Below are 25152 nucleotides of genomic sequence, written 5' to 3'. Positions count from 1 at the left end.
CGATGATTTTAGGCATGTTTGATGATCTATAGGCGAGTGAAAAAATGTCACAAACATTCTTAGACATCTGCACACACAGGAAACTCTTTGGCCCGGAAAAAAGCATATATGTGGTGAGGTAGAAATAAAGAAAATATGTTTGTTCAGGTCTGGATCTATTTGTAAAATATATGTGGGTATGTGGATTGGACACACACACACACACACACACACACACACACACACACACACACACACACACACACACAGATTTACACACAGATTTACACACAAATCCCTGTGAACATTTGTACATCTTGGTTCACGCATGTGAATCATCAGACTAATTTCTCTCCACGGAATCAAAATAAATGTTACACCCCCGATATAGAGAAAGGGGTCTGGTGTGTCTGTGACCATGTAAAGCTGCACAGACCCCACGGATGAAAACACACTGACAGTGCTGTGGCGTGCAGCGTGAGGTGTGACGTCTCGGTGAAAGAGCTAAATTTAGACTGCATCTTGAATAATAAGCGAGAGAGTATGAAAGAGGAAGGGGGCAAAGTGAGCAGAACCAGTGAAGACTGAATCTACATATAGATCTTTTCTTTTCTTTTAATCATTAATCGGTATTATTTGTTTACTGGGGGAGGAAGGAGTAATGCAGTACGAGCTCATTGGTCGTGAGAAGAAAAAAACAGACTCGAAGTAAGTAGATTGGGGGCTGGGAGTGGGGCGGTGCTATGAAGGAGAACATGTGCATCTACTCAAATTCAGAGTTCAGAATTCTGTTTAAGGTGTTCACAAGTCGGTGTTTACGAGTCATACCTGAGCTACTTCTGAGTGTTTCCTGCACTGCTAGAGCAGCTCTCTGAGAGGATGTTTTTGTCTCTCCGGCTGACACCTGGAACAAGGAAAGACAGAGAGAGCTTCTTCTTTTTTCTTGCTTTGTTTTGAAGTGTCTCTTTGTTTGACACAAGGACCGTGTCACAGTATTTATTACATACCTGACACTGGAATAAGCGTTTTTCTCTCGATAAACGGACTTATCATCACGCGCTGCTTGTGTCAGCCTCTACTGCGCAAGATCACTTTGGTTTGTCCGCACGCGGAAATCTTGAAGAAACCTAGCTGTCAGGAAATCTGCGCTTTTTTTGTTCTTTTTGCACACGGTTCCCAAAAAGCACTTCACATTTTTGCTGCCCTTATGCTTTTTAATATAGAGATTTTTTTCTTAATCTGACAAATTAATCAAGTTGCTGACAGCGCAGCAACAATAAACTTCCTTATCAAATAAGTGGGGCACGTTTTCTGTGCGCACAAGGAAGACGCTTGCGCTCAAGCACTGCAAGCGCACGGGCAACATCAGGTGCATAAAAAAGACATTTAAAACCAAATAAAATCAAGCCCATCCAATAAGATGACGGACGGTCCAAGACAACGCAGCAGCACGGCGGGATCTGCCAAGGATGGTGCCGCCGTGAAGGAGTCAGGAGGAGGTGTTGCGCTCAAGAAGGAGATCGGGCTGGTGAGCGCCTGCGGTATTATTGTTGGTGAGTGTCGCTGCTGCTCTGACAGCACATCGACGAATCTTTATATTGAATGTTTGAGGGTCTGAGACTGTATGAAAAGTGTGTAAAAATGAGAGAAACAGAGAATATGACGAACATGGATGGGACTAAGCACTGCAGTATACAGCCACCTGCTCTTCAGTTATGAGCAGGGTATAAAAGCTGCACTGGGGTCAGATTCCAGATTTGAGGACTGTAGTTTACAAGTTTATGACAATGATGATCATTTGTGTGACTCCAGGCAGAGCTGTTGCCAACACATAAAGTAGTTGATCAAAAACGATTAAATCAGGCAAAGACACTTTCTATAGAACCTCACATGACACCTGGAAACATCTGAACACAGGTAGACACCACGAACTAAACTTATATCGTTATTGAGTCTGCCCTGCAACAGTCTCCTACCTTTTGCCCCTGCAGTTGTTAATCACTGAAGCCATCATCATTTCTCTTTAGTCTAGGCAGCAATCAGGATGCTGTCACTTTCACTCATCTCTCATAATTGGTGCATGCAGTTTTTAGGCTCATGTGACTGAACTGAGCCTGCAGCTGTAATTTAGTTAGCACTGACTGGAAAATGCACGTTTAGCCCATTATAATGCACACACACCAAAATACCCTGCAATGATACTGGATCATATTACGAGACTTCTTTCAATCAGCTTACCATATATGGTTCATCACATAAAGGGTTAAAGACATTTCTCTAGTGACTTTAAACATTTAGTTCAGTTATTTGACTCCTTACTCCTGTAAAATGCAGGAACCTTTGCGCGGGAATCTACCATTCTTTGTAATTACAGCTGAATACTGCACAGTGACACTTGAGGAAAAGTATTAATAGAAAGCTGCTTTGCCTTAAGTTTTCGAATCATTCAAAGTGCTGTTCTACATTACACTGGGCAAATCGTAAAATAAGCTCTATGTACCGCAGTTTAATATAACATGGAAACTTCTCTTGGAAGAAGCTTTCCGAGGTCAGAGGTAGAAGCGATGATGTTGTCAGGTGTGAGATTGATTAGCATTGTTTTAAATGTTGACTGATTGATTTTCTAATCAAAATTGTTACCAAATAACCATAAATCGCTTTGATTTTATATTTTAGTTCAAATGACCACAATCAGCCTGCTAGCACTGTCACTATCCTCATGGATCAGACGGACCATAACAGAACTGAACTTAGTTAACCTCAAGCAGTGAAAGCCAACCCTCATTTGTGTAACAGCAGCAGGGGTCTCTCGATGCATCATCATCATCAGATGACAAACTATAAAAACTTTGGGGTAAAATATGGCACAGGTTGTCCTGCCAGAGTGTGCGGTCCTCATGCTGACCTTGCCAGGAGGAATACAAGGGCGGGGATGAGTCACTCATTCATGTGTTTCCACGGCAACGGGAGAAGAGAGGGGAGACAGCGGGGTGGGTTGATATCCCGAGAGGCTTTCAACAAGAAAGGAAAAAAGACGCGGCAGGGAGAGATGAGACTGTTACACTGTGAAATCAGCTGGAGATCCCTGCGCATGCTGACAGCATCCTTACTCCACCAGCTCCACCCTTCAACACACCCACATTCATCATAATTTAAACTCTTTGCTTTATCAATCTTCATTTACCTGCCAATCGTTAAGAAATGTTGTGGCAGCATAGGGCCGGGAGGTTTTTATAACCCTCCATAGTCCACACTCATAGGCGCACTCACCAGAGTGCTCAGCCCTCTCGTCCTTGGTCAAGTAACTCATTCATGCCACTTCAGTTCACACCGTCATGTGCGAGGGAGACGTGAGCTCAGGCGACTCGACTGATCCTTTGGTTCACGAACATGCCCCGCTGGGTTTCCATGGAAAGGGCCGAGCACACGAGGACATCAAATGGTTTTATGGCCTATTGTACAGTTCAGGCATTTATCGCTCATACACACACACACACGAAGACACGTAACTGCAGAAAGGTCCAAAGCCTGGGATTAGAAGTGAACTTTTGGCCATTCTTTGCTCCACCCTGATAATGCTGTTTTATTAGCTTGCCTGGCTTAGCCCTGTCTGAGCTGCACCCCAGTCTTTGTATTATGTAAAGAAATTCCTGGATGAATTGCACTTTTATTAAATATTAATTTCTTTTTAAATTGACTCATATTGAGGAGCCTAAATCCAGGATTAATGATAAACAAACAAACAAACCTGCCTTTATTTTGCTTCCTCTTTTCCTCTTCTTGCTATCAAAACCATTAATGCGGGTTATGTCCGATTAATTGCTTCAGTGTAATAATACCTTCAGTGTAATAATACCTTCAGTGTAATAATACCAGACTGTGCATGCACGCATGCACAGTCTGAGGCTCCGGCTGAGGGCCAAGCAGCAGGTTGCCTCAGCTTGGTCGCTGTTTAAACAGGGATTTGCAGCTGAGGGGAAATACAAAGACTAATCTTACAGAGCTTTGCAAAGGCTCATCTGGGTTATATCATAATGCTGCACAAACACACACATGCTGCCTAACATTTATAGCTTGTGGATGCTGTTTGGTTGAGTGGTATCTTCAGACGTGTCACAGGGAGGCTCAGACAACAAGCTAATTTATATAATAGACTGTATATAAAAGAGGGACATGGGCATCATTTATCTACAGTCTATGTAAAAGACTGCATACATAAACACTCGTTAATTTGGAAACCATTGGCTTATAAACTATTGTTTCAAAGTGTTGTGTGTAGCATTTTATTTTTTCTTGTGGAAAGCTGTCTTAGCCACTTTCTTGAGCAACGTGCGTCTGTAATCCGCTGTGACATTAAGAATGATGCTGACTTTGCATGTTGAAAAACACACTTGGAACAAAATGTACTTACTGGGGTGGGGGGGTGAACACCAGACTCCTCAGAAGGTCTTTCATTACAACCTCAACACAACAAAGCAGCATGTTCCCGTCACTCAAAGTGGCCTCGCCCAAAATTATGCACGACTAAGCCTGAAAATATTTTAAATGGGTTTTTATGTTGTTGCAATGTAGACTAAGACCTTGTTTTGTACCAGATTAGAAAAATCTTAAATCTGTTTTAAAGTCGGAGTTTTAACATGAACACTGTCTCATGTCTGGATCCAGCATCAGCGTTGTTTAGATTTTGGTTGTCGATGCCAAGTCTTACTACTAGTTAAAAAATGCACGCTAAGTGTTTTTATTTTTGCTTCATTTCGTTAAAAATGAAAAATTATTTAGCATAAAGGATGATCATTACTCTTTAGCTAGTTTTTATTTCACAGTTCCTATATGTCTTAACCCAGTAAATGAAAGAATTAATAGCAGTCAGCCCTTCTAATAGTAGCTCCATGCTGTGATGAACGATCCCAGCTTTGGTGGCCCGAACCAGCCGCCAGGCTTCACAAGCGATTGTACTCTGAGTGCTGGTCCCATGTTGGATTAATGGGGGGGGTTTGCATGACTGCTCTGGTGACTCATGTGGGCAGCTGAAAGTACCACACAGTGATCCCAGTTTCTATTATGCATCACGTAAAATGTGGCTTCCTAGAAACCTAAAAAGGAAAAAGTGGTCTTTCTAATTCCTTAAAAATGAAATCTTGTAAAGTTTTAGGTTTTGAAAAACAAGGAACAGAAATATGCCCAGAGGGAACAAACCAATCCTCTTCCTTTATGAAACAACAATCTAATAAAAAGTATTATATCAATATATCCTGTGGTTAAAAATGTACCAAAATATGTAAAAGAGAGCAACTTTGTGGAGATTTGACAGCTCAGACTTTTTATTTCCCGTTCTTAAAGGTGATGCAGCGCTCAGCTGGTCCGAGATTGCAAACAATTTGGCAACTCCACATTAAAAAACCAAAAAAACCTCCCTAATCTCTCTCCCCTCGGCCTGCTTGGAGACAAAGGGATGTAAAACAACAAATGTAAGAACAGGAAACATGCAGATTCCACATTAGTCAGCAGTCTTGCACCGTAGTGCGCAATGATGCACATGACACGAACGCACTACGTGCACATGCACATTTGATTGCCTCTATAAAAAAAGTCTCCCTTATCTGAAGCTCAGAGCATGAACACATTCAAAACAACATAGACCCAACACTTTGCCTTCAACAGCCTCAGGAAAGTCTACCAAACTTCATGTTGCACAAGCAAATCCACCCATCCAGACTTCTTTACAAGAAAAGCAACGTTAATGCTGAGTCAGCAGATGGCTGCTTTCCCCCCTGCCTCTAGATGTTAAAGGTGAGGCACTCTGTCATAAAGATGTCAACAAAATCAGGGGAGAAAGACTTGCATGTTTTTAGTTGTGCACATGCCTTTGACTTAGATTAGGCTAATCTTAGAAAGCCGAGATACCACGAGCACTTAAATAGAGCACCATTGTGCGTGTATGAGTGTGCAAACAAGGGATGATTCTTTTTAATATTGTTTGGTGTAGATTTATACAGGCCTGAAGAATCAGTCCTGTATTACACAAGAAATTAAAAAAGACAAATTAGTTTGTCTAATTGGTTAAAATAGAAGTAGTTTGATAATATTCACAAGTTGGAGCCCTAATGTCCCCCAGCTTGGTCTGAACAGGAGTCAGCAGCAGCTTAAATACAACACTTTATCTGCAGTTATAGCGGTCACAAAGGATCCACCTGATGATGTCTCGAGGCACAATGTGATAGCATCATTCATATCTCTGACTTTTGTACTGTAAAACTGCACTCACTGTGATTTAACCCAGCCAACCTTTGACCCCAACACTTTTCCCCGTGGCTGATGGCATCAAGCCTTCAAACCACGGTGAGCTGAACTTGATCAGAGGCTCGTGACCCCCGACGTCAGCCATATCAGAGGAGTGAACGCTTTCGTGTTAGACCTGAACCCAACCATCCGTCTCTTTCGTCTGCTGTGCAAACTGCTCTCTGACGCTCATTGAATATGTCAGGGCATTATTCTCCCCCCTCTGCATCCACGTTTCAGCCCTCCTCCCTCTTTGCACTCGTTAACCCTGCTCTCGGCCCTCTTCCATCTCCTCATAGCTATGCCAAGTCAGCATATCGCAAATTCCCACTTTGCCAGGCAGCTCGACTGATTCATTGCTGTTGAAACTCTGCCCGTTCTCTCTCTTATTTTTTAAAGTATCTTTTCCGTTTTACTCATGACCTAATTATTTATTTCCTGTCTAGTTTGTCATATGTCTGTTTCTTCAGTCTGTCCCGTGGTGCTTCTGGGTGAATTCATACACCACTGATCGCCATCCACTTGTATAATAATCACAAGATAGTAATAAATAGGCAGACGAGATGCCCTTATAGCCACACTTTGTTTTCTAATAACATGGGTCAAGCCCTAAAGCTAGACAACATACTTCCCATAATGCTTTTGGACAGCACTTCTGACCTCCTGCCAGGTGCAAATCCAGACTTGCAAACCAGACTTTCAGTTAAAAAGTATGCGAATGTTTTAAACTCATTACTGAAACGTGAAACCTTTCTCTCTCTCCCTCCGCCCTCCACCAGGTAATATTATTGGCTCAGGTATCTTCGTCAGCCCAAAGGGCGTGATGGAGAATGCCAGCTCAGTGGGCGTGGCTTTGATCGTCTGGATCATCACCGGCATAATCACCGCCATCGGGGCGCTGTGCTACGCCGAGCTGGGCGTCACCATCCCCAAGTCTGGAGGAGACTACTCCTACGTCAAGGACATCTTTGGTGGACTGGCAGGGTGAGTGAGTCATTCGGGTTTTTTTTTATAGATGTCACACATCTTCAGGGGTAAATCAGCACCTGTGTTTTAACTCTTCCCTCATTGGAGGTCTACTAGGGGTAACTCTTATTTCTTTTTCTTTTTTTATGAGGTGTTTCTGTCATATTTTCAGGCCTGTTAGAACAAAAGGGCTCAGTGTGCCTGAGTTTCTGAGCAGATTACTGGGCGCCCTTTGGAAAAAACAGAAACTTATCCTAATGGCCGTCAAATCATGTTTTTATTGATTATACACTGAGGTGTCAAAACTCAACAGTAAGGATACAGGGTGGGTCGCCAGCTGTCTTCTTTATGGTTAAGACCAGGGGTCTCCAACTCCAGGCCTCGAAGGCTGGTGTCCTGCAGGTTTTAGATATAACCGTGGGTCAACACACCTGAGTGACATCATTAGTTCATTATCAGGGCTCTGGAGAACTTCAGGACATGTTGAGGAGGTCATTTAGCCATTTGAATCAGCTGTGTTGGACCAAGGACACATCTAAAACCTGCAGGACACCGGCCCTCACGGCCTGGAGTTGGAAACCCCTGGTTAAGACCATGAAGTACAAAATTAGGACACCATTTTTTACTAATTGAAAGCTGTTTTTCTCCATAACAAATGTGTTTTCAAAGCATAACATCTTTGAAATTGGAATGATTTATAGTTTAGCTTCTTTCTTTGGACTTTTTTAATCACTCTCAGATGAGTGAGGGCTAAAAACCCCGAATCATCCCGCAAAAGATTTGGTTATTAACTGTATAACAAAGAGAAAAAGGGCCAGAAGTCACCCAAAGGACTAAAGTTAATTTGACATGGATTTAGACGAGTCCTGGAGAATTATCCAGCTGATATAGCTCAGATATACGGATCCAAAGCAGGTCCAGAAGTGCAAGCACAGTGACCATGTATGACATATTAAAAAACCCAAAAACCTACAATGACATTAATTTTGTGAAATTTTGTATTTTTATCAGTTTTGCCTGTAAATCTTTGACATTTTTTGGCTTTGATGTTGTGGTTTGCACGTAAAGGCCACCGTAGAAAGGTGGACTTCAGCTTGTAGCCAACTGCAGAAACATATATTCAGCCAACTGACTCGAATTAGTTGCCAGCAAAGAAGCTTCGAGGTGACTCAGAGAATCTCAAATGTCACACCGCTGTGGGGTTTTTCCATCTTTAATGGAAAGTTTTGAACTGACTTTCCGCTTACGGCCTCCTCCCATTCATCCACAAATGGCTAGCTTGAAGGTCGTGGTTCTTACAGTAAGAGCTTTGGAACCACGCTAAGTTAGTTTCCTAGCAAAAACAATATCGTTTGTTAACGAAGATTTCACACACACCGGGGCTTTTCTCAGAAAGTAAACACACATCGGACCATTGTTTTTTTCCCCCAACTATCACAAGGATGCATATTATCAAGATATTCTGGGAGAGGAATTCAAGCAGACCAAACAGACAATGATTGTTTGTGTCTCTTTGTGCGCAAACTATCAATACACATCAATGAACATTTAACTCCAGAGACTTTGTACTCTGTGGCTTCACATGCTTGGTTTGAAGTGTTGGGGCCGCACTGTTTCCATGTGCCCTCGGTATAGCATAAATAAATACATGTTCAAGGGATGTTTGTTTTTGTTGTGCTGCTCCCTTTGTCCCCATCTGTGTATATGGGGGTGTGCTTATAAGTCGGTAACTGGAATGGCGGATGTACTTACATCACCTTCACAGCTGTGCGAAGGCGAGCTCGCAGAAGAAAGAAAGAATTTGAAAATTGTACCGTCAAACACTTGAATGGACAGCGCTTCATGCACAAAGTGCCTTTGTTGTATCAAACTGATGTGGGTTACATAACACCTGTAATGTCCCCTACACAGAATACTGTTGGTGTATCAGGTTGAGGTTTAAGTGGAAGTTAAATGGAAAGAAATGATTAACAAATTTCTCATTACATTGCATCATCCTCTAACCGCAAACCCTTCTGAAACCCTACACCGTAACTTTGCTGTGCCCTACATCATAAACTGACGTGGACTTACTTAGAAATGGAACTGCAGGCCATGTTGTAGCCTCCACAAGTGGGTGACGCCAACGGCTACATCTGTACCTGTCGAGGGCGATGTATAGTTACATTTCTAGGAAGGTGCACGCCGGATTACGCTGTAGGGTTTCAGAAGGGCTTGTGCTTATGACGTACCTAATGTGTAGATTTAAAACAAGCAAAGTTGACTGAAAACATTAGCAACAGTGTCGCTAGCAACACTTGTGTAGTCTAGGTCAAAGACTCTATATAGATTCAGTGCAGAAGAAAGGCGTTAATGTTAGCATTTTAGTTTTTAGGTGGAATGCTAACTCATGAGCTAACAGAATCTTACATTGTTAGCAAGATGCATCAACAAACTTTATACATTGATATATTTCAATGCTACTTAGTGCTAAATAACATACAGATTGTTCTTTTCATAATTTATTAACCACCTAATATTCAACAAGTCCATTTTATTATATTATAGATAATTTATACATTAATTAACATTTGAATATTGCAGCTAGTTTGGTGTGCTTTAAAGTGTAATGGTAGTTTAGCTTGTTTCATCGTTGTCACCTTAGTTTATCATATATTTACATGTTAAACCCAGCACATTGTATTTAACTGTAATAACTGTAGGTAACTTTAGTTAAGTAAAAAAAATTACGCCATTTACCTGAAATGTACTGAAGTTGAGTTTTAAAAATGCTAAAAGTGAAGCTAGCAGTGTGAAAGGCGAGTTATTGGAGACTGACTTTCAAACACTAGTGTGGACGTTTTTTCATCAAACACTCACAAATTCCAGCGAGTCGCCATCCCATTAATGCACTCAAGTGTAATGACCCCTTTTTAAGCTTCCAGAGAATTTAATGGAGATATCACGTGTCCGGTTGTACCTGTCACTCTGTTAAACCCGTGAGCTCTGCTAAATCTCGTGTCATCAGCCCGTTATTCATTTTATTCCACTATTACTGATATCTGTATGTTTGCATGTTTTCGTTATCATGCTGAGACGAGTGAGATAAGTATTGTCAGGCATGTCTATCTAAAGTTGTTTATTTCTGCCCAAGTTTGATTAGTGCAGGCGCTGATGTGAATGTTTTAGTGATAACTGCAGAGAAAACAAATCATGTAAGATGAAAAACAGGAGAACATTACAAAATACATCAATTTGAGTAAACACTGGTAATAAAAAAATTTAACAAAAAACAATGGGCTGATGTGTTATTAAAACAGACAATGAGTAACAGTTGGTGTATTGTTTCACTGTTGTGTTTCTCCATGACTACTGCTACTCAAGCAGGTTAAAAGACTGGAATGAGTCACATTGTTTTAAACTGTTGCCAGGCAGAAATGTTAGTGGTCTGGGTTAAACTAAATGTCTTTTCCCTGCACAAACACAGGAAAATAACGGGGCAATGTGCCGGTAACCAAACATCAAAGTAGCTGCAAAACTTGCTGCAAAAAATGTTACTATTTTAGTCACAGGCAGCATGAGATTTCCTCTCTCTGCTTTGTTCTGAGTGATGCAAGGAAGTGTTTGTATTCAATAACTGGGTCATTTGTTTTTTTAGTGTTAGCTGAGAATAGCAACTGAAGCCATTCGTGGCTCCTCAGAACCCAAAGGTGACACTGTTGTGTAGCTTGTTTTCCAAGTACAAAACTATTAAATTAATGTAACGTGGAGAATGGAAGCAATACTTTTGCAAAACTTTTACTTGACTGTTGCAAGCTTAATAAACCATGAACATGTGAGCTGTTTTATTGACTTATTTTTGTTCGCGTAGTCCATTAATACTCAGTTAAAGTTCTTTTATAACTATCCCTTGTATTTGCCTAGGTTCCTGCGGCTGTGGATCGCTGTGTTGGTCATCTACCCGACCAACCAGGCTGTGATCGCGCTGACGTTCTCCAACTATGTCCTGCAGCCTCTGTTCCCCACCTGCTTCCCACCAGAAAATGGCTTGCGTCTGCTGGCTGCCGTTTGTCTTTGTGAGTAGCACATCACATCTAACTCGTGTGCACAAGTCCAGACACAAATGAACCACAACCCACAGCTGCATGTGTTTTCCACATAATGGAGGACAGACTTCCAACAACTAAAATTAACTGAACTACAAACTGACTGAATTTAATGGCGTTAATGCTAAACTGGTGAAGGCATTGACTTCTAAAGGTTACATAATACTTTGTGAAACACAAAAAAGTTCAACCAGTGATGTCTGTGAAGGTTCTCAGTCATCCAGATCATTGTAGTCTAAGGAGCTTGGAAAGAAAAGCGTAAGAAAAGTTTTTTGAAGACGTTTCACCTCTCATCCGAGAAGCTTCTTCAGTTTTAAGAGCAAATGGTGGAGAGACCCAGATTTTTTAAGACCTATTGGGAGTGTCCATAAGATGGTTATAGACCCCCTATTGATCCTCTGCCTAATCACACGAGCAAAGGTGTGAAAACGGGTGTTGGTCACAGCCAAGTTCACAATCAGCCAAGTTTTGGGTGAACCCATTGTGAAAGCTTGCCCCACCCTATCATGTGCGTGTTAAGGCATCTGTGAAGGGATCCCAAAACTGGATTATAGATGGCAGACAGTCAGTGTCGACACCAACTGTCTGGAGTTCTTCAAGGAACTTAAAGAAGTTCAGACGCTTTTCTTTCCGAGCTGCTTAGAGTGGGGTTTAAATTCTGCTTTAAGTATTGCTTATAGTTTCCTTGACGCTTTGTCGTCATATCTTGGCTCGGGGTCAGTTTGGGTCCGAGTGGTGTAAATTTCATTATCAGATGGTGACCAGAAGGGTCTGTGGAGACCCTGTGGTTGTGTAATTACTCAGACTCTTACGTGGAGACTTTACCTTACAGCGAACTTGGAACGATGACTTGATCGTCTTGTCTCCGGCTCTCCATGTCTGCAACAGAGTACAATCAAGGCTTTGGGAGACATGTTTCACCTATTTTAAGGCCTAGTTAAGCAAGCACTTCTCTTGTGGGAGGGGCTTAGAGCAAATATCTGCCTCATGCAGCTTTAATGAACGAGTCTAATAACAGCATTTAGATTTCCACTGCAGCAACTGTTGCTTTGTTGATCAAAGTGACGTCATCACATCCAACCTATTTATAATTCACCGACTGGTTGAGTTATGTCTTTGTTTATCCAGTTTATGCCTTCTATCCCAGTTTTCCCCTGTTTTATGAAGCGCTTGTGTTTTTTAACCCTCAGTTAGAGGTCATGTGAGAGAGGAAGTACACAGAGAGCTGGCAGAGTTTAGCGTAAATGTGTGGAGACAAATGGACAAATGTGTTGGCGCCAACATGACTGTGGTGGATTTTAGTACTTCGACAAAGTTCACACACAGTAGACAAATACTGGAGGCAGCCTTGAGACACAAAAAGAGAAGAAGCCTGGAGAAGAATACGTGCACTGTTTGTGTTACCTGGTGGCGATTTGTACGTATCATGTATACATTCTTTTTATTGGGAGGACAACAGTTGTGTTCAGTGTGATATTTTCTGGATGCAAGTTGCTTTAAAAAATATCTCTCTGAGTTAAACTGCACACTAGTTCCTTCCTCGAAGCATTCTCACTCACTCATCTTGTATACTGCAGCTCTCAGATGTTTCCTGCGTCTCCCCATTAAGTCCAACTCTTGGTGTTCTTAAACTTTCTTTCTTCTTTTATTTCCTCCCTCACTTTTTACCTTTACACTCAAAAATGGTTAGATTTAGACCCTAAAAGCAAGTGGATGACTGCTGGTGGTTTGAGCCCTGCTTCAGTCTGCATGCTAAAGCGTCCTTGGGCTTGGAACTGGAAAGACTGGAAAAATCATACAAATGGCATATAAAATATGCATAACTAAAAATGGCAGCTATAAAGTTTCACTTGGTAGGTTTTTCAAAGGCGAGTGAAACTTTTAACCGAGTATATTTTGATTTGCTTCCCATGATGAGCTCAGCTCGCTGCCCTGTTTGGCTTAATGATGCTGAAAGCTCACTTTCCAAAGGCTTGCATGAGAATGCATGAAAAGACATTTAAATGTAGTTAACCAATTGATTACTACTAATGACCGTAGGCAAAAACACTACTGCTGCTTTACTAAGCTAGCAGAATACGCAGTCTTATGCTCTGAGTTATTTGGCACCAAATGGGTGGAAAGCAATAATTGCTTTCTTACATTTGAAGAAATGTCAGCTGAAATTGGCAGAAGAAGCCCTGTTACAACAACAAAATAGCTACATGGCACACTCCTGGGTGGAAACACTTGCAGCTTAATGCGGGAAAGCCTGTAAATACGCCTCTGAAAGGGCTGAAAGGGATCAAACTTCATAACCGTCATGGTCCTCGACAAGATATACAACAAGCTGACGAAGCAGGCTGGAAACAGCTTCTTTGATATTGTTTAGTTTTTCTGTTTTTGTCTGAATACTTTGCTTTTTATGTTTCTGACACATTGACCTATATTAACCTGTCTTTTTTTTAATCCACTTACACGAATGCCCTGAAGCCAAATGTGCTTAGCTCGACCAAGAACTGCTAGCACATGCTTTATTGCGTAATTCTAGATTTTCTTCTTTCTTGAGTCGATTAGACAGATGTTGTCAGGCAGCTTTTAAGGGGAAAAAACTTGAGCCTTGTTGTTGTTTTTGTTCCTATTTTCTTGTTGTTCAGAGAAAAGTTGGTTAGAGGTCACCTGTTCCGCTCATGTCCTAATTTCTGGATGTCAGCCCTGTTGTTTATTTGGGTCTGTGTTTAGACGTACCTGTGATTTCCTAAATTTGGCCTTGGCAGAATGTTATGTAATAGTTTGCAGGATATTGCCTTACTTTTTTATTTGGTTACAACCGGATTAAGTGACAGGCAAACCAGACAGTACCAGTCACCGGGCAGTTTGACGGCGTCATGCTGCATGACAGACTACTTTTTAAATGGTGTACCATTTCAAAGACATGCAGGGGGATTCTCCGTGAGGTCTGCCTCTTCCTACAGATGGCTTCATGCAAGGTCATAATTCTCCAATGTTTTCCAACAGGCTCATGGTTAATTCAGGACATTTTCCTATACACACACACACACATCCACACAGAGCACATAATGCCTTCATTTTGTATGCTCTGCTTAGAAAACGCTCAGCAGCTCCAAGGTCCCATGGTGCCTTCAGGTGTTTGTCCACAATCTGCCAGTCAGCACAGCAGAGCAGGAGGGAATGTTTATGCTATAACTGAAATGCAGAGCAGTGGGAAACATCATCTGGCTCTTAAAACAGTTGTTTACCACCAGATTGGTTTTGGGATTTAATATGTAGTTAATGAGAGTTACATAAGAATCAGTCTTGAACTAATCTGCATACCGTTTGTTTCCTGCTTTTGTGTGGAGGAAGTAGCAGCAGGAGCAGCACAAATTTTTGCATAGCTCCACCACAACTATGTCCGATCTGCAAACCCCATCATGTGCCCCCCTTTGTCTGCATTCAGCACACACCTGCAGTATGTTAATATCATGCATGTCCGTTCACGTGCATCTGGCTTTGTTCCCTGCAGTGGCAGCTCCGCTCAAAGTTATTTAATGTGATGAACTTAATCCCACAAAGTCAAACAAGCTTATTCTTTGATGGCACCCTATTGGCCTGAACCCACTGGCCTGTTGTACTCAGCAGTACAGATCAAATCCATTATCTCTTGTATGTGTTAGCTTTCCCATGACGTCAAAAGCTTTTTCTAAATACATTTTAGGGCTTTCTAAAAAAAATAAAAAAATTCTGCTAAATGCCAGATGAGCAGGATTAGAGAGCTCTGAAAGGACCAGACAGTTAGAAAAACATCGGTCATCCCTACCAAAACGTTTAACTTTAACATGTCGAGTAATTTCTCGAGGCCACGTTTATCTCCCTTCATCACATCAACCCTGATATGAAGCTGTCTAGTAAATACATCGACAGGAGCAAGTCCACAAACGTTCAGAAAGTAGCAAACGCATGTAATGTTACACTATATAAGCATGCAAGCATAGAAGTACTCCAAAGTGCATTCTCAGATCACATTATTCATAAATCACCACTCGTGTTGTAACAACTAATTGCTGCATTTTAAAGGGAAACTGCAGGTGAGGCACACGGTGATAACGGGTGAATGTGATGATGCAGCAAGGAAGTCAAAGGTCGCTGTTGTCCTACATGTTGAGAAACATCGCACACGTTCAAATGTGCAGCTTTAAGCTAATTCACTGACCTGATATCAGAGAAAACTTTAACTCTATCGGGTTCATCAGTGATATATCTCATATCTCCTTTGAGTGTTGGGCAAAATTATGACGACTGCAAACAATGCAGTGACAATGCCTTTGAGTGAATAATAAAGCAATCAATGCGTAAACCAATGCAGCCTTCAGTGTTACTGATCAACAAATTTTATTCAGTTACTATTACTTCAGGTCATAAACACCCAACCCCAAAGATAAGTCGGCGCAAGCACGCTCAGCAGAATACTTTTACACAATCTATATGTAGTCTGACTGTTTCACAGTGCAAATTTCATATATGTCCAGTAATAACAGTAGCAATGTCTACTCATACGTGAAAATCTGAAGTCAATGATATTAAGAGGATTCAGTTGAAAAGGCCGTCCGACTGGGGTCTGGAATGTGGGGCCTCCCTGCTGCTGCGGAGTCGGGGCAGTCTGCTTCTCCCCACCGCAGGGAAAAGGGTAACATCACCTGGGTCTGGGCGCAGTTTCCCCCTCCAGGGGCAAGGGTACCTAGACCCGGGGCTTAGAGTACGCTTGGGGAGTGTGATTGTGTGTACAGCGTCTCTTTATGTCCGTCTCCACGTTGGGTGAGTGTTGAGTAATTGTATATGAGAGCATGAGGGTGGGAATAGATGTTTGTATCTGTGTGTGCCTGTTTGTCTGTGTCTATATGTCAGGTTGGGTATCAGACGCCACCTCTCTGGGGACATCTCAGGCCCTCCAAGGTTTGAGGCCCATCTCCCCACCACTTCCCCTGCCAGTGGCAGACGCCCTCAGACATCGGTGCGTTGGTGGTTCTTTGTGTCCGGGGTGGGCGCCCAGGTACCCACCGGCTCACTCCTTGGCGGCTGCTTATCGGGGCCTGGAGCCTGGGGCTCGCTCGGGCCACTGGGATGGGGTGCCTCGGCCCTCGGCCTGGGGCTCGGTCACTCAGGCACAGCTGGCTGCCGGCGGAGCTCACGGGCACGTCACTGCAACCCCCGGCTTCTGCTCGCGGCTGCTGAGTGACCCCTCATCTGGGACTCTCCTCAGCTCTTTCTGGGATAGTAGGCGCGGCTGCCCTCTGTTGGTCTTCCTTGGTCTCTTGTGTTCTGGGGGCCTCTGGATGTCTGGAGTTTTGATCTCCTCCATACCTGCTTCATGCCCTGGAGGGACGGGGCAGTGGCCCCCACACCCTCTAGCAGATCATTACATGAAGGAACCTTTTAAAAACAAGCGCGTTCATGCTCACAGGTGCACACACGGGTGATCACACACACAAACTACACCCTTTTTGGCTCCTACCTCAAAGCACACTGTGCGCTGTCGATCTCACGTGCTGCACAATAATGTTTAATATTTAGTATTTACTGTCATATTCCCATATATCATTGTGATGTTGTTTATTACTCTCGTTTTCTTCTGCTTGCTTTCTTTTTTCTTTCTCAACAGGTGATCCAGGTGATCGATATATGTATTTTTGTCTGCTTATTCTGTTGGTTTTTGGTTTTTGCCCTTTTTCCCCGTCCCTCTTCTCAGCTGTTTTTCTTTCCTCTTTCTTTCTCCCTTTCTTTCCACCAGTCAAGTCTGTCCCGTATTCAGCAAGTGAAAATAAAATAAACAATAAAGGTGAATCAAATGGACCATTACGGCAAGGCTGGGATGGTCCATTTGGTAAAGTAAATCCGTTGGGCATCTTTCTTCGCCTTTAGACAATAATTCTGATGGCAAAAGAACCAAACGGGACAGGTTAAAAAAAAAAAAAAAAAAAAAAAAAAAAAAAAAAAAAAAGCTGGAACAAAGTGAAGTAAAACAAGTCCAGTCAGGACCACAGGAAAGCCATTATGTCCATCTGTTGTAGTTTTTATTGGTGGTGTGGTTCTGTTCTGGTACGTCTTGTTTTATGCTTAGAAAGATGAAAGCAGAGAGGGCAGCAGCAAGACCCCAGACCAGAGCATCCATTAGTGATGGTGGATATGCTCTCGGCTAACACCAGATTTAGGAATCTCTGTTGAGGCTACCACATAACCTACGTAAGCTGTCGATGTCATTGCCAATGTTAATTACCTTGTGGTCCTTGTCCCAGTGTGTTTCATGTGGTGCCAGCTGATAGAAACAAACAAAATGCTGGGACTTTTTCCCTTCTGGGTCTTTGCTCTTTGTTGTGGTCAGTTGTTTTTTTCGGGTACAAAACGTATTTGTCCCTCTTGTTCTTTCCCTTACATCAGTGCCGAGTTTAGTTGTGCCCTCCAGGACTTCACTGACATTTGTGAGTCCTTACATTTGTGCTATGATTATTGTTCCTAACGATGATACGATTTTTAGGCGATGATTGTTATTCTCATTCAACAACTGCAGCGAAAAAGTAGCCAGAAACAGGGCACAGGTGTAATCGGCCAATCACAGTAGTTGCTGACTGCACCGACTCGACGTGTAGTTACATTTTTAGGTATGTGCACGTCAGGTTACAGTTTCATTGTGGGGGTTTGCAGTTAAGATGTACCTACTGAAGACTAAATTCTCTGAAACGTCTTGATAAGATGGAGCTGGGGTGGAGTCGGGTTGCAAGGTGGCTTGCATATTCATATTAAATAAAAGCAGGCAGAAGCAGCCTAAATAGCACAGTTTTTATGAGTTGGTCACACAGAATGATATCCGCTGAGCCGTCAGCTGCTGTGAGCTGGCACTGAGATCAGTGACAGCTTGCAACTGAGCTTGACTTTGAGTCTTGGCTGAATTAATGCTGTACTTGATTTGTAACTGTGTGCTTCTCTCTTATTAGTGCTGCTGACATGGGTGAATTGCTCCAGCGTGAGGTGGGCCACCAGAGTGCAGGACATGTTCACTGCCGGCAAGCTGCTGGCGCTGGCACTCATCATCATCATGGGAGTCGTGCAGGTCTGCAAGGGTAAGCTCACCGCTGCCATCTGTGCATTCATATGTGCATCGCTCACAATGGTTTCGCCACATGTCACACACACACAGACACAGACTTAGGGTCAGTGGGGACATCCTCAGTGTGTCGGGACAGTAAAGGTTTCACATCAGGGGTCAGCGAGTTGCTGGGGCCCTTTTGCTAATATCAGCAGGCTTGTGAGGGTTTACAGCACAAACATGGCTGAGGAAGAGTTATTGTAAGGGCAAAACGGGGATTTCTGCACAATTGTCTGTAGATAATGAAGAGTTCAAAGGCTGATTTGATGGGAGGAATTTAGCTCATATCTGAGGAACTGTATGCAATAGAGAGATTGGTAGCCATATCTTTAAAAACAAGCCTCAATAAGCGATTAAAACAAAACAAAAAAATAGGAATGAGGAAAAGCAGCAAAGTCACTTTACAAGGATTTAACAAAATACCTTTTACAACGTGTTTTACACACGCTGATTTCATTAGCTGATAGTTTTCAGCTGGGCTTCCTACAGCAAGGCCAGACCTCAGAGGAAACCAGGCTGTTTACCCCGACAGCAAAACAAGTTATCAAACCAGAGATAAATGATTGGGAACAGGCCCACTTAATTTGGGAAGGTCATGCAAATTTAAGAAATAAACACAGAGAACCATAAAAGAAACCGCTTTTTCTTGTTGTTTTTTTTACTATGACTACAAAATTGGAAAAGTTTGTGCTTTCGTTGAAAATGTTCCATTGTGTTTGTGCCAAGCTGAAGATTTTCCGTCTACCTGTAGGAGAGTACTACTGGCTGGAGCCTGCCAACGCCTTTGAGCCCTTCCAGGACTACGATGTGGGTTTAATAGCTTTAGCTTTCCTACAAGGCTCCTTCGCCTATGGCGGGTGGAACTTCCTCAACTATGTCACAGAGGAGCTGGTGGATCCTTATGTGTAAGACACTTTATGCTGCCTCTCATATACATATATAAATATGAAGCTGCTGTGAATAGAAAACACATTCCCACAAGATTAAATGTCTCAGTGCCATAGGAATATATGTGATTTACAAGCTGCTTGTGACTGTTTGAGTAATTAGCAGTCACATACCAACAAAGCTTATGTTTAATCCCTGATCCTTTTTGCTAAAGCTCTCTGAAATTTATGTAACTTAACAATGGAAAAACTCTCCCTGACATTCCCAGTGTCTGGTCACAGATGTAGAAATTAAAAAATAGCGACTTATTTTCTCATTTCCTATTCTTTGGTAACCTTTCTTATCCATTAATACCCCACCTGTAAAACATCCTTTTTAATTTCCTTCCTTAAATCTTTTGCTTTTCTCTGTTCTTAAGTGAAATATTGTGCTGTATTGTCTTCAGGAACCTTCCTCGCGCCATCTTCATCTCCATCCCTGTCGTGACCTTCGTTTACGTCTTCGCCAACATCGCCTATGTCACAGCCATGAGTCCTCAGGAGCTGCTTGCCTCAAATGCTGTTGCTGTGGTGAGTAGCTGTGGTCCTGTGACTTCATTCAGACACACACCTTGATATTTCAAATGAATGTCACCCTCTAATGGTCGTTGTTGGTAAATGCATGGGCAATAATAGGCCTCAAGGGCCGGTGTCCAGCAGGTTTTAGACGTGTCCTTGATCCAGCAGAGCGGATTTAAATGGCTAAACCTCCTCAACATGTTTTGAGGTTCTCCAGAGGCCTGGTAATGAACTACTCATTTGATTCAGGTGTCTTGGCCCATGGTGATATGGAAAACCTGCAGGGCACTGGTCCTTCAGGGCCTGGAGCTCCCACCCTTGGTGTAGGATCTCAGGCATCCAGGTCATGGTAGCCCTGAGAGCTTGAAAAGAAGGCAACTGGATGGGTTTTTTGGAAGATGTTTTGCCTCTCATCCAAGAGGCTTCAGTACTAAAACAACTGGACCAAAGTCCAAGAGTCCAAGATTATATACACCTAGTAGGGTAACTATCCTCTTTGGAGGTGGTCCTGAGTCGTCACCAGGGCTGATTGAGACATTATGGTGGGTGAGTTTATTACCTGGGACTCTCTGGTAGAAATGAAGGCCTCCTGTATGAGAGGAGAAACATCTTCACAAAGTTAGAGAAGTCCTGTTGCCTTCTTTTAAAGCTCTCAAGTCAGTAACATTAGTGTGTTAGATCAGTGGTACAGGGCCCTGATTACTGATTGCTAGAGCCCTAACCAACAGTTTTTGTTGTGCTTCTTCTTTTTTTTTTTTTATTGTGGACCCAACGTAAAAAAAAATGAAATTTTTATAGTAGATAGTAAAAAAACAGGAACTTTTCTGTGATTTGTTTGTTTGTTTATTGCTTTATTACTTTGGCATAGTATGGATGTCCATGACGGAGGTCTGTATCAGTAGAAAAAGCAGTAAAAGTTTTGAAAATACAATTCAAATTTATGCCCTCGTTCACATTTTTCAAGCTGCCCAGTGGGCCAGATTGGAATCTTTGATGGGTCGATTCTGGCCCCCGGGCCTTATGTTTGACACAACAAGCTCTAAGATAGTGATTAAAAAGTTGTGGATGATTCGGTTGTAGGGTTAATTGGCATGTGACAAAACTTGAATGTAGTTTCTATGAGTACATGTTAAGCTGAGGGCAGTCCAGCTCCAGTTTAAAGTAAATGAACATGAGAGGTGGTGTTGAAGTGGTTTTTGAGTCTATATAGGTCTTCTGTGTGTACATCAGCTATTTCTATCTCCAATTAAAACACATACTTATGTGCCTTTATGTCTGTTTTATCATCCAACCATCTCTCCATCCCAGACTTTTGGTGAGAAGCTGCTCGGAGTCATGGCGTGGATCATGCCCATCTCTGTGGCTCTCTCCACCTTCGGGGGAGTCAACGGTTCCCTCTTCACATCTTCACGGTTAGTTGGACTATCTGACTTGTATCAACAGACCACGTACTATGTGAACTCAGTGTTTGACATCAAGGCCAAAGATAGAGAAGTCAACTAGGGCACTTGGTTAGGAACAAGCAGCGTTTTTAAGGAGGTCTAAATGAGCTTTAACCTGCTTTTATGTCCACTAAATTCATCACAATCATAATACTGAGCACCCAGACTCCCTCCAGTTGTTCTTGCTTTCTTCATAATGTTTGGCTTCTCCCTCGTGCTAACATTGTTCATTGTGTTTCTGTCCTTCTCCCTTTGCAGACTGTTCTTCGCTGGAGCCCGAGAGGGCCACCTCCCGAGTCTGCTGGCCATGATTCATGTGAAACGCTGCACTCCCATCCCTGCCCTGCTCTTCACAGTGAGTACTGCTCTCCCTGTTACACTCCTCCATATTACCTCCACCACATACACAAGTTCTGCTGTCTCCATTAACAACACTCTGTTAAACACAACAAACCTTTCTCATTCCTCAGTGCCTGTCCACCCTCCTCATGCTGTGCACCAGTGACATGTACACTCTCATCAACTACGTGGGCTTCATCAACTACCTCTTCTACGGAGTTACTGTTGCCGGGCAGATTGTTCTGCGTATTAAACAGCCCGACATGCACCGGCCAATCAAGGTGTGTTCATGTGGTGCTTTGTTTTAGCTTTGTACTCAATATATTTTGCACTTTTCTTATTTAAACCATTTAAATGTCCATCTAGTTCAGCTTTAATGGGAATAGCTTTTGAGTTAAATGAATGATTAAACTGTGGATTAAAAAATTGTTCTTTCTACGTTATAAAAGTCTATTTTCCTCTCTCTCTCCTCTTAGATCAGCCTCATATGGCCGGTAATTTACCTCCTCTTCTGGGCCTTCCTGCTCATCTTCTCCCTCTACTCTGAGCCCGTGGTGTGCGGCATCGGCCTCGCCATCATGCTCACCGGTGTCCCAGTCTATTTCCTGGGAGTCTACTGGGACAACAAGCCACAGTGCTTTGACGCTGTTGTTGGTATGTCCCCATAAATCAGGCCAATATTTTTCTCTCATTAACTTAATGATTCAATGTTCAGAAAATGCAAATTCATTATTGTTTAGTAACTATATTTCCTAATAAGTCAGAAGTGTTCTTTGACACCGTACTTCATTTAGACACAAAATGCTTTAAAATTATTATATAATTACAGAATCAATCATGACCAAATGAACTTCATGTCATGAGATGTAGCTGTTGGGTTGTTTGTAGTTGGCCTTGATGTGAATTTGTTAGGACGTCCACTCCCGGGAAGACTGTGGTGTACTTCAGTAGTTGTTCACATGACTGCAATGTTATAAAATGTTATAACTACAAGTAATAGCAGTTGTTTTTCTTTATGCTGTTTAACCCTTTATTGACCGGCCCTTCAAATTTACCTGTAAAATGGGCCCGCCGGTGGGCCCATGGTCAATAAAGGGTGCATCATGTAGTCAGACAGCCTGCACCTCAATCTTTCCTCACTCCTTTTTTTCATGCTCTCTTCTCCCAGATAAAATGACATACGTGGGCCAGAAGTTCTGTATGGTCGTTTATCCGGCCGAAAGCGACAGCAGCAGCAGCGGGAGCGGCGAGGAAGGCGAGGAAATGAAGGAGGCCAGGGCTCCTCTGTCGAAGGAGGACAGAGACAACCGCAAATCAGCAGACTGCTGAAGCGCAACTTTTCACATCTCACCTGCTCACCAAATAAACAAACACATGCAGACACCCACGTGGGTGCACACACACACACACACACATGCAAACACACATCTATACACGTGCCCCCCACACCTCGTCTTTTATTTGATGCCAAATCAAGTAGTCTGGCCTCAAACTTTCCTGTCTGGGGTCCATCAAAAGTGCAATAAACAAAGGTTAGCACCTTCCATTTCATCATCATCATCATCATCATCATCATCACCCTGCCTTCTATTCACTATCTGCAAACTCTCACTGTAAGAGCGACTTTTTTTATACATTTTTTTTATTTCTATCACAAGACTGACTGTGATGACTTCAACACTTTTGTTCTTAGTTTTTTTGATGTTGTTAATCTGTGTTTTCGTGCGTTCAGCACACCCGAGCTGCATTTTGATTGTGAAAATCGGATTCAGATCAAGTCATTTCATGTTGTGATGTACACTAATACTGTGTTTTTGTGTTTAACTTTAATTCTGAACCATTTCTCATTCATTTATTTTGTAATTGTGATAATTGCTTAATTTTTTCTAGTAGTATTAATATATTAATTTTAGTGTTTTCTAACACCGTCTTCATGTCGGCTCTTTTTGTATTCTTCAAAGTGTGAATGTGGGACACCTGTATTGTATTAGTGGTGCACAGGTTTTTTTCTTAATTGCCTTAATTAGAATACACTCCTGTGCTCGTGTGCCATTCCAGCTGCGTTTTGACGGATGTGGGGACGTTGTTTTTTTCTTTTATCAAAAGAAAAGGAAGACAAAAAAAAAAATCACACTACACAACCCGTTAAAAATGCGGGGCAGCACGGGCTGAAAGGAGCCCGCGGGCGAGTCGCACTCGTTTTCTCCACGCTTGCTTCGCTCACGTGCTCGTGTGAATGCCTGCGTTGAAGTATTTCATGACCTCTGATGAAAATGTTTTTGTAGCTTTACTTTGTAGCTTTGTTGAAATCAGTTTGATGCTTTGTGTAAGGCATAAGCACAACAGCTTTACACCTAAATGATATTTTCGAATAACGTAATGAAGTAGACGACATTTTAGTGCAATATTACGACTGATACCAGCAAAATCTGAACACGCACCCCTGAATGAACTCATTACATGCTGTCTGGTTATGTTATGATTGTCCTGTACATTCTGGTAACAACACTCCCATGCACATAAACACACACTCCTGTATCCGCAGCCTTTCTAGGTTATCACTAGTGTCTCAGGGCATCCCCACTGCCTTCTCCTTACATACAGTACACTGCCTAAAACCAAACACATCAGGCTGATGGCTTGTTTGAAAACCAGTTTGTTAGTGGTATATGTCTGTACCGGTGCTTTAGATATTTATTCCTCAGGAGTCTCAGTCACACAAGAAGATGATAAGTGTTAGAAACCATGAACGTTTGGTCAGTATTGTAGAGATTTGTCTTAAACTGTAAGAGGAACAGGGCTTCTTGGATGTCTTTACGAGTACAATGATGTGTTTTGTGCCTGATTGTGCATTTCCACCAGTGTCATAACAGTCTGTAGATTGTTTCTTAGTAAATAAAAATAACCACTGACTAATGTTTGAATTTTTAATTAAGGCCTCATTTATATCTATCTATCTATCTATCTATCTATATCTAAATGTACCCAAAATCATTTCAAAGGATGCTTTTAATGTGAACACCTTCAATCGTGGCATTTCCATCAGTTTTATGATACAGGCCTGAAAACTTTTCCAACTCCGAAACAAAATGCTGCAACTTTATGTGACACGACAATGCAAACCGTGCCAGGTGTAACACAAAGTTTGAAGCTTGAGCTGCTTTACTTAAAGCACAGCCGCGCCGACTTTCCTCCCCTGATGTGCCGCAGCTGCGCTTTTTTCTTGTATTTCGACCAAAAACAGACCTTCAGTGTGGTGGAACTATTTTTGTTTTACGTGCAAATAGCTAAGGTGATATGAAAGTCCCCCTCCTTGTAATATGTTATAATAACCACATACGCTGTGAGAAGAATGCTATTTTTAAATCTGTCTCTAATTTAAGATGCATTTTACCTTCCGTGCTGGGACTCAAGTCTCAAGCCTACTTCTGTGTTGAAAATGTAAATGTACATGTTGGCGATGAGTGCGTGAGAAGAATTAAAAAGCATATATGTGA

The 25152-nt window shown here is 42.3% G+C and overlaps 1 protein-coding gene across 1 annotated transcript; it reads left to right on the top strand.

Annotated features, from left to right (window-relative positions):
- Window positions 1-1399: 1399 nt before the first annotated feature.
- Window positions 1400-25152, top strand: slc7a8a (solute carrier family 7 member 8a). The gene is made up of 11 exons (XM_031756826.2): window positions 1400-1532; window positions 7038-7242; window positions 11128-11279; window positions 18278-18403; window positions 19181-19334; window positions 19763-19886; window positions 21183-21286; window positions 21575-21671; window positions 21787-21936; window positions 22132-22309; window positions 22824-25152. Exons 1-11 carry the CDS (start codon window positions 1400-1402, stop codon window positions 22982-22984), a joined length of 1584 nt encoding a protein of 527 aa, XP_031612686.1. The 3' UTR covers window positions 22985-25152.

The sequence above is a fragment of the Oreochromis aureus genome, linkage group 3 (genome assembly GCF_013358895.1).
Source record: "Oreochromis aureus strain Israel breed Guangdong linkage group 3, ZZ_aureus, whole genome shotgun sequence".
In the NCBI taxonomy this organism is placed as follows: domain Eukaryota; kingdom Metazoa; phylum Chordata; class Actinopteri; order Cichliformes; family Cichlidae; genus Oreochromis; species Oreochromis aureus.
This window is presented reverse-complemented; position numbering and strand designations above follow the sequence as displayed.